This window comes from Mauremys mutica, chromosome 2 (genome assembly GCF_020497125.1).
Source record: "Mauremys mutica isolate MM-2020 ecotype Southern chromosome 2, ASM2049712v1, whole genome shotgun sequence".
NCBI lineage: Eukaryota > Metazoa > Chordata > Testudines > Geoemydidae > Mauremys > Mauremys mutica.
In genome coordinates, this window is record NC_059073.1 from 210818574 (window position 1) to 210829150 (window position 10577).

A 10577-nucleotide genomic window follows, 5' to 3' on the forward strand; every position below is an offset into this window, starting at 1 on the left:
CTATTATAGATAGTGAATAGGACACAAAGATATGTGTGGTCAAGCCTATTTAGAATACGGCATTTGGTTTTGGTCTTGGGGGGATGGAGAGAGAGCTGCCCTCTGGAGAAGGGAAGTGAATACAGGAGTTTTAAAGGCTGCTTGTTCGGAAGAAAGTGAGATACTGGAAGTTGGCCTCTTGGGCAAGAGTGGAGTCAAGCTGGCTGAGCAGAAGTAACAAAGGACATAATTGCTGAAGTGGTGCTAGAAAAACTTTTCATGCTGAGGAGCGGAGAAAATTAGCCAGTGTCTTTGTATGGAGATTTTAGCTTTTTAAAAAAAAATTAAAATTGCTCATTAACAAAGCACACAATTCTGACAGAGTCAGAAGATGAGACTTGCTATCTCGGAGGAAGGATCCCAACAGGAACAGTCATGACCTAACTTGTAACACGGTTGCCTAAATGATTCTAAAACCTGTTGCCCCACCCTCACGACCCACAAAAAAAATCCCGTTGGAACGCAAAAATCCCTAATCGTGTCTCACAACTGGACATTGGCATGGCTTCCAGTTCTGAGTCACATTGCTCCCCCTTGCATCAGGTTAGCGATTGCAGCTAGCAAGCTGCTTGATAAGATACGTGCCGATCCAAGCTTTCCCTTGTTCAGTGACCTCTGTAGCCCACCAGCTGCACATCATTCATCACAGCACTCACTGTGATTGAGGCTGCCACACCAGGATGTGACAGTGAAGTCCCTGTGGTGGGAAGACTGGTGCTTAACATCAGCCACCAATCAGTTCCTCGTCACAGACCCTACTGCTTGCCCACCCAGCTTTAACCTGGCCATGTCGCCAGGCCCTTCTTAACTGATTCTGGACTGGGCAAGACCTCTGTGCAACCAACCAGCTCCATTGGGGTCTTCGAGACAGTCCAAGTTGCAGTGCAGGTTGAACAATGATACCCATTGTCGAGGAGTAGCCGCTAACCAAATTCAGCGGTGGGCTCCGAGAGCTGCACTTGGCCACTAAGAATGCTAATGCTTGGCAAGGCGAGCGCACAAAGGCTAAATAAATAAATTGGCATGGTTAAACCTGAGTGGGTGGGATTTCCAACAGCTCTCACTGTTGGCTTCTCTGCTTCCATTGAAGCCCATAGTGGAATTTACATTGACTTCAGGGGGTGCGAGAGGTCAATGCTAAGTGCTTATTGAAATTGCACCCATAGCATAGCTGGGCCCTTTCTGTGGTGATTACAAGCCCCAATTTCTATGTGGATTTAGAACTCCATTTTAAATCCCCATCTAGCTGAAACTGCATATGAGCTGGTGCCATGCAGCAGTTATCGATCCTCTCAAGGAAATCACTTGGATTGGTTTAGCATCCTCCCCCAACAATTATTTCTCTCCCCCTCACCCCCAGTTCAATTTTATGTCTTCCTCCCTGACCGAGCAGGCTCCTCACTTTAAAAATGGACTCTTCAGATAGTCCAGCTTTGTCTGTACCTGGGAACAGCAGTTCAGTGATCCCAGGATACATGAATGGCCCAGTGTGCTAGCTCCAAGGGTTGGCCCTTCCTGGCCTGAACAGTTGGGTTGTTTTGTACTGATTTGTTGGATGTGATATTTAGACTATCGAAGTAGCTACATCGACCCAACTCCCTAATATGGATGCAGCTGTAGCTGTATAAAGATGCCTTATACCAATACAGCTGATACCCCTTCCCTTATGGGAATAAGCTATACTGGTACTTTATACCACTATAGCTGCATCCACGCTAGAGTGGTTGTACCACCTTAGAGGTCTGCCCAGGCCTAATTTTCAAGCCTGACCCGGACTTGTACCCGACCCAAGCACAGCCAAGCCAAACCTGATCCAAAAGCCCCAACCCAACCCAACACTCACTCCATCCCTCTCCGAACCTGTGCATGTGGGCTTGGGGTCATCCTGGTGCCAGCCACCTCCTGCCCTTAGGGCTGGCACAGGAGCAGCTGCGTGGCCTGCTCCTGCCAGCTGCCACCTGGCTATGTGGCGTGTGCTCCGGAGTGAGGGTGACGAGGAGTTGCAGCGCCTCTTACCTGGCAGCACACAGAGCAGTGAGGTGGCAGTGGTTGGCAGGAGCAGGGCATGCAGCTGCCACCGTGCCAATCCCACAGGCAGGGGGAAGTGATCAGTGCTGACCCGAGCCTGAGAGTGGGAGCTGGTTTCCAGCCCAACCCAAACCCCACACTTGTAGTTGGGTCCTGTTGGGCTTGGGTCAGGTTGCGAGGCTCTGTGCCACTTTACCTATATTGGTATAATTAAAGCAGTACAATTTTGTGTGTAGACAAGCCCAGAATTTCTCCCTAGCTGAGGGGAATGAGCCCTCGGGATGGCAGTCAAGTGACCATCCAAAGTACATAAGGAGCGCCAATAGCCCACTTTGAGAGTGGAGGTGGGGAGAAAGCATGTGCAGGGTGAAGGTTCATCCTACTTCCCAGGCAGAGGGCCTGGGGAGTGAGGCTGCTGGGAGCAGAAGGCTGCTGGGAGAAGACTCAGCTGAGACACCCTGGGAAGGGGGTTTATATACAGGGGAAGCTGGAGGAAGGCTTATGGAGGAGTATGGCCTGGGGAAAACTGAAGGACAAGGCTAGAGCTTGAGTGACTAAGGACAAATAGCCCAATTATAATATGGAACCTGTAGTAGACTGTGGGCATTGGCCCCCTTCTATGCTGTTACTGTGGATGTGGGAAGATTAATTAGAGGCAGGAAGCTGAGCTGGTGGAAGGGCTGAAGATTGCCTAAGACCCTCGGAGGGAACTGCTGTGACCTGGAAGAGTGTAGGGCAGAAGACTGTGTGTTGCCACTGGACTTTATTTTTGATGCTCCGGAAGTGGTGAACTCTGACTTAGCCAGAGAGCTAAGTCACCGCAGTGCTGCAGTGCAGAAAAGACTCCTGCATGCGAGCACTGCAGCAACCTACAAGCCTGTGGGAAACTGAGAGGGGAAACTGGAGCAGTGGAAATGCCTAATGCTGAACTGGATAAGCCCGAGCTATCTTGGGATTCAGCCATAGCAACCTGTGTAGCTGCACCAGCACAAGCCCCAATTGTAATCAAGAAAAGCAGTGGTTTGCATAAATTGAGGTTTACACAGGCAACTGGTGCAAGTCATGGCTTTCCGTGGCAACACTTGGGGTTTGCACAGATGCAGGTACACGAGTTGCTGATTGCTGATTTGGAGCTAATCTCGCTCGCACCTAGAGAAGAACATGTAGGGTGATATTTGTTTTCAAAGAAGGAAGCAGAATGACCACAATGATGTGTCTTTATAAAAGAAAATGTGGATCTTGATTTTTCAGTCTTCAAAGTTCAGGCCATTCACAGGTTCCAGATCTTTTGTTAACCCACAAATTGAAACACAGACCAATTGCTAAATTCTGATTTGGATTCCAAAACCTACTAACTCTCAAATTTTGGATGAACTTAGATCCAGGGTTTTTGTTTGGAACAGAGCCATTTAAAAGTGCCAACACCTAATGCTTCTTAGGTAGTTTCCACAACCTTTCTGTATTTGCCATGAATGACATTAATGTGATTTGAGAGATTCCTGCAAATTCAGTGGAATTAGTATCATGGCCAAAGATTCCACACACCCACCCTATACAGTGTCATGGTACACTATATATGCATAACCATGTATGTGTTCATGAAGGACGTAAGGGTTTTTCTGACATTTTTATCAATTCCACAGGAGCCTTCAAAATAATACAGTATTGGTAGAAATTGAAAATAGTTTTCTGCTATGAAATTGTTGCATACTTCATAGCCATTATTGGGCAATCTTAGTTTGAATGAGTAACATTTTAAAACTTCATTGAAAACAAGTAGCAATTGTTCATCATGAGTGAGATTTTAAAATCGCTATGAAAATAAGACAAAATAAAAGTACCTCCCTCCAAATGAGTGATAGTTGCAACTCTGCGCTATCTCAGCGTACTGTGCATGGTCAGTCGACATTACACTGGAGGGTTTTTCTTTCATACAGTACTCTTGAACATTTGTGGGTTTTTTTAAATGTGTAAGACTAACATTAAGAAATGGATTTCAGTAACTATATTAGTGGCCAAAAGAGTTATTTTGAGGAAATGGTGCTCTGCAATTCCTCAATCATACACAGACTGGCTTAGTGAGTTCTCTATTACTGCATTAATGGAAAAAATGATTCTAATAGAAATTCTTGGAAAAAATATGAGGATGTCTGGTTACTCATGAAACTATTGCATATTTTTTGCAGTTTATTATATATTAGTCCGCAATACTCATAGGTTATGTTCTCACTTATTTATCTATTTAGTCACTTGAATAATTGATGCCCTGCATGATCTCTACAGGTTGTTTTGTTTTTTGTTTTTTTTTCCAGATTTTAGAAATAATGAATGTTGTATTTTGTTCTTTATATGCTATTTCTATCTTGTGCTTATATTTATATATGTTTTGTTTCATTATGTTTTAATATTTTATATAAAAACAACAAAGATAAAGTTTTAAAAAAGTCTAAGACTGTCAATCTAGCACCTGTCAGTGGTATTGAATTTACTCCTAAAAAATTGCATAGACTTTAATTGACTGAGTGCAAAGTTAAGTTGTTGCTGTGTTGTAGCATATCAACATATAGTGTGCTGTACCTTTTTTTAAAAAAAACCACAGTGGTTTAGAGACTCCTGTCTGTTGCAGAACTTAATGGTATGATTTAAAAAGGGTTTTCACAGTTGAGATAGTTATTCACAACTCAGCAGAAGTTTCTAGTTCAATATCTATTCATATAAAGGAAGTTTTCTGTTTCTAATCGCTGGTTCTTCTGTTTTTATTTTGTATAACATGTTGTTTAGTCTATATGGATGTTATAAATTAGTAGATTTGGGGGCATATATGGACATATGATTTCATAACCATGCTGCATACGTGACCTGTAAACTTACGAACAGCTTCTTGCAAATTAACCTTTGAGCTCATGTTTTCCAAGAAATTGTATGAAGTAAACTGTCAGACTTAAAGACCAGAAGGGACCATTATGATCATTTCATCTGACCTTCTGTAAAGGTCTTAGAATTTCCCCCACTAACTCCTGCACCAACCCACAAGTTCTCAATGAGCTAGAGCATATTTTACATTACTGTAATGAATTCATCGTGTGTGTGGGATAGTAACTTACAGCAATTCTAATGCCATTTTTCACCCTAAAAGAACACAGAAGCAAAGCACTGAGGCAGAATATTTTCTTTTCCCCTACGTACCGCAAAAACAAGCCACAGAATGAGATTAATTTGATTAAAAAAAAGTTTGGGGTTGAAGTTTAACAACACCTTGGCAGAACAGAGCAAGATAGGATCTTGGGCCACAGAGGCAAATGGAAAGTTGAACTCGCCTTCATTTGTGAATTTACCATCTCTGAGAAAAATTATGAATTTGATATAAATTGATTTATAAAGATTTGAAATAAATTTACAGAAACAACTGCAATATAACCATTTTCTTTTTAATACTCTACTAATGATCTATGTTTGGGAGACTTTGCTACATTTTCCTAACCTTTCATTTTTAATTGCAATTTGACATACCCTAAGTTTTTCGGAAGCCACAACGATGCTGTTAAAGTCCTACCTTCCCAGTGCCTTATAGAAACCCTTTTATTTAGTCATCATTCTGCCTTTGTGTCATGCATCTCATAGTTTTTTCCCCTAGTCTTAAACTGCTAAGGATATTTTATATGGGGAAAAATTGATGCTTTAATTCACCTGCTCCTGTTGAATTCTCATCCATTGAAGTCCCAGTGTTCTGAGCCTGTAGCTGACTAACACAGAAAGGGCGTTCGTGAGAGATTGGAGTTGTGTGGCATGTTAAACCTCAAAAACACGTGGAACTTTCCTTTTTGTTATGAACTCAAAACAGCCCAGTTCAGTCAAAATGTTCATGAACTGAGGTTCAGTTTTGAGTGAATGTGGGTCCGTTTACAATTCCACTGAAATGGTATGAACTGTCACAGTTTTAAAGATGACTAAGATGATTTTTCTAAAAATAATGTGAGCTTGGGGGAATTTTTTGCTGCTTTATGATGCGTTTAAAAGATGCAAGTTTTTGAAAGGCTTTCTTAAGCTTGTTTTTTTACGTTACAAACACCAACAATGTCAAGTCATCCCTCTTTTTGCAAGAGTGCTTCTTGGATGTCTCAGATGCTATGTGTGAGATCTCGCATTACCAGACGTGGTCTGGGTCTTGCAACTTTAACAAGAGTATTATTTTTTTCTCCTAAGTCTTGGTGGTCACTAGAACCTGACTTTAACCAAACAACAACAACAACCCACCGAAAACAGAGTTTAACAGTCTAGTTAGACTGTCCCTTTTTTTTCTCAGTTGCTCAGGTTTCTCTTTCGTGATGTTACTTATCAAGTTCTCCTGTTGCCATAGAGACTTTGAGAGTCGGAAACGTCTGAATTTCTGATATCCAAAACAAGCTGCAAATAAATTACTTTTTTTGCACAAAAACTCTGACGTTTGTTCAGTGCACTTTTTCAACAAGTCCACCCCCTCCCCTTTACCAGTTACCTTTAAGCAAATATAATTTTGTTTTCAGGTTTGTTTTAACCTGAAACTTAAAGCAAAATTCAGGGCTGGGAGAGGGGTGGACATTATGTAGCTTCCTCTTGAAATAAAACCAAAGGAAGGTTTGCCAGAAGCTCCTGAAAACTAAAATACTAAGCTTCACAGAGCTCTGCAGAAAATGGCTTCAGGTGAGACACAAACTCAACATCCAGAAATTCTGTTGCTCCCAAATGTCTCCAGTTAAACTTGCCAAGAGTCACTTTTTCAAGCTTCCCAAGTAGTATTGACTAGTCTGGGACACAGTAGTTCTCTGTCTCCTTGGTGTTTTATGGATACTGCTAATTTATTTTCTTGGTGTGCAAGTCTTCATTTTTTAGTACAGGTATATTTTCTTTGAACATCTCATTTTAAAATGTTGACACTGTTTTTAATTAATCAAAGAACTACGATTGTTTTGCCTGTTTTTAAAGTGTGTTTTGATCAGGATTTAAATCCCAGCTTATTTTAGCCTGATCAAAATATAGTGTGAAAATATAGTGTTTCATTGTATGAAACATGAAGGCTCAATTCCTGACCTCAGGATGGTAGAGATTAAATAAGATATGAATTTAATAATTTTTATTTGACTTAATTTTTTTTTTTGTTTCTCTTTTGGCAGGGACAAATTTGGATCAATGGTTTTAACCTCGGTCGTTACTGGCCAGTCCGTGGTCCTCAAGTGACCCTATTTGTTCCAAGCAACATCCTCGTTTCATCGTCACCGAACAATATCACAGTGTTGGAGCTGGAGCAGTCTCCGTGTGGCATTCAGAAATGTGCCATAGAATTTGTAGACAAACCTGATATCAATGCAACACTGCAGTATGAAAGCAACACCCGGAAGCTGTTCACTAAAGATTTATGGCTGGACCCTCTGTGATTATTTAGGAATGTGTCCCCTTACCTTCTCCTGTTTTTCTACCCCACACCCTCAAATCCTACATTCTTCGTGGGGAAAATCAGTATTAAAAATCAATAAGTATGTTTAACTATGGAAATTTTTTCAAGCACTGAAAGCATAGCTGTTTTCTAACAGGAGATACTAAATACAGGGTCTCCTTTAAAAGTGAACATTCAAGCCTTAGAGTAAGTTGTTGTGCATGAGACTTGACTTAGATGGAAGATAATATTTAACATCAAAGTCTTAGTAAACAGATAGCTTTGGGAACTGTGGCTGCATTTTAAACTAGTCATTTTACCAACTCTTGTGAACCTAGAGAAATTTACCTTGCTAAGAACTGAGTGGCCCCACTCCCACGCTTATAAACATTTAATGTCCACAAACAAGTATCCAAAGGGTTTGTGTATTCCAAGTACCATTTAGATTTGACTTGTTTTCCTCCAGGCTTAAATACCTGGCTAGTGTGGCTACTGTTTCAGTCTGCAGTAGCTTACTACCAGCATGGTCAGTCCTCTACCCCCCCCCCTCCCTCCAAACCTTCCCAGTGACCTTTAGAATTCTCCCAGAATCTGCTGCTTCTGGGACCTGTGACAGGAATTGTGGGGTAGGTACCTAGAGTGCATTGCAAGTGAAATGGTGAAACAGCACTGATGTGGATGTTAGCGAGTGGCTTCTGGTCACAGGTCTGCCTCAGTTTCTCCTTGGGCTAACTCACTGACTCCCCTCCAGCTCCCAGCACTGGCATGATTTAGTCGTTTGGCTAAGTAACAAAGTCCACTCCTTTTGGAATTAACAAAACAAATCTGCAAACGGAGTCTTTGAACCAGTTACAATCTTGCCTGACTTTAGCATTCAAAAATCATGATATTGGTGTAATCATGAGACTTTAAGAAAAAACAACTTTTTTTTCTCATTTTGGCTCCTGGTATTTGAGTCTTTGAGGTACACTTAAGTCATGTTCTCAAATTTTTCTCTGCAACCATGGGAGCTAGATACATTTTAATGAAACCTGAGCCTCATGTAATAGTCTCCAGGAGCGGAGGCTCTTAGAAAAATACCCAATAACACAAGAGTTGTGATAAAATCACAAAAGTTGGGGCTCGCTGGTGCTCAGTAGTCCCCTCTCTGGACCTGGTAATCCCTTCCACAGGGATATCCACTTGCCGTCCTCCTGGAGGCACTGCGGAGTTGAAGAGGAATTTCCACGCCACCTCCAGATGGTGCCATAGGAGAATCCAGGTGTTCTCTCTACTCTGAGTTCTAGTTAGGTGACTGTACAACAAGTAGAGAAAGTCCATTTGCACGCCTTGCTTCATCTCCCGGGGCCTGTCTCTCTACATCTTTCCTACTGTCCTTTCCTGGATTTTCTGTCACTGTCTCTCTCTTTCTAGGTCTCCTCCTTGGCCCACTAGGGTTGGTGACCCCCCTCCCAGGTTCTCTCCCAAAGCCTGGTCTCTGGAGGTCTCAGCTGGTTTGTCAGTCAGCTTTTTGCCGTTTTTTCTAGCTCGGCTTCAGCCTCTAGACAGCCTTTTCCTGCTCCTGTCTCTACCCAGGACTGTCCCCATACTGTCAACCCCAGATTGTTTCTTATGCAGTTCTAGGTGGTCACCTGACCCACTTCCTTCCCCCCAGCCACATGACCTTCCCAATCCCTGAGGTAGCGACGCCTGCTTTTAAAGAGGCTACTTAACTCCGGTACAGTGGACATTAGGAGCTCGTTAGCAAATTATGACGTTTTTCTTGTGAGAAAAATTGACAAAAACAAAATTAACATTTCTTTGTAAACCCCCAAACTGTGGTTTGTTTGGGTTTTTTTGTTTGTTTGTTTGTTTTTTACATAAACCTGAAAATGTTGACAAAAGCAGGGGGAAAAAATCCACATAGTCAAAAAGGCATTTTCTTTCCAAAAAACGTTTAGACAGAACATTTTAAAGTGGTTTTAGTGGGCATGAAGCAAAACTGCAATGGTTCAGAACACAAGTAAGCATGGCTAGTGTGAACTCAATAAACTGTTTATGCTTAAACCAGTGCAAACTGGTCAGTAAAAATAGGTTTAGTTTTCCAGGGCGTGCACAACCTATGGGCCTGTTTCTGGTATCATTTATGCTGGTTTCATGTCTGTGTAACACTACTGACTTTAAGGGAGTTGCTTCTAACTTACAATAGTGCAAGTGAGATCAGATCAGTTTGTCATTGCTGTCCAGGTGGAACATCCATGGAGCTGTGATGTGACACATTGTCACGATGAAACCAACTACTGAATGCAAATTTTAAAGAGAAATTTTAAAATAGGCCTTAAACGTGATCATGTTTTCTAAAATGGGCTGGAAGATTCCCGTTTTCTGTTGTCAAATGCCATAGAAGATGAAGATTTTCCGTCCAATAGTTTTCGCTCTTACTTTGGGAACATATTACAAATCACTTGGTGGTGTCTTCCATTCTGTTCCAGTTAATTACTAATCATGATGTAAGTGCCTGATTTTTGTTTGCAACCATGCAGAATCTTTTCTTGTTGCTGTCAATGAAAGCTGGTTTTCTATAGCAGTCTCTGTCTCTACTTACTGCCCCTCTTTGGTGTTAATTCAGTCTTGCAAACTCTATGAAAGGAGGAGCCTTAAAGAACAAAGGGTTGAGATAGTGACATTAAAATGTTTTAATAAACTATCAACTTGCTTCCTTTGAATTTATCGAAAGTGAGTAAAGCCTCTTTCTTTAAAGAGGAGTCTTCCCTCAACTGTAGGCATGCTGAGAGCAAAGAGAAAGCAGAAAGAAGATGAGGACATGATGACTTGTGTAATCTGCACAGTTTATGAATTCTAGTTGATCTGATGAAATTGCTTTATCATTGAATCCCTCAGTGTATATGGGGTCAGCCATATGGTGTTGGACTGTGTCACATATCTCCTGGATCAGGGGCAATGGACAGTTGTTAAACCTTGATGAGATGATCACATAGGTAAATCCAATTTTCTCCAACCTCACTGCGTGGGGACTAGGGTTTGGAACAGTGGGATTTTCCCACAAGCAGAACAAAGAGTGGACAGCAAAGACAGTGTTAACGCTGGATCTTAAAAAAAC

The 10577-nt window shown here is 41.8% G+C and overlaps 1 protein-coding gene across 1 annotated transcript in view; it reads left to right on the forward strand.

Moving 5' to 3' along the window:
* Window positions 1-10163, forward strand: part of GLB1 (galactosidase beta 1) — a 95682-nt gene extending 85519 nt beyond the window's left edge. Inside the window, exon 16 of the mRNA XM_045004503.1 lies at window positions 7218-10163. Within this exon, the coding sequence (XP_044860438.1) occupies window positions 7218-7478 (261 nt within the window). The 3' untranslated portion in view covers window positions 7479-10163. The remainder of the gene's footprint in view (window positions 1-7217) is intronic.
* The last annotated feature ends 414 nt before the right edge of the window (window positions 10164-10577 follow it).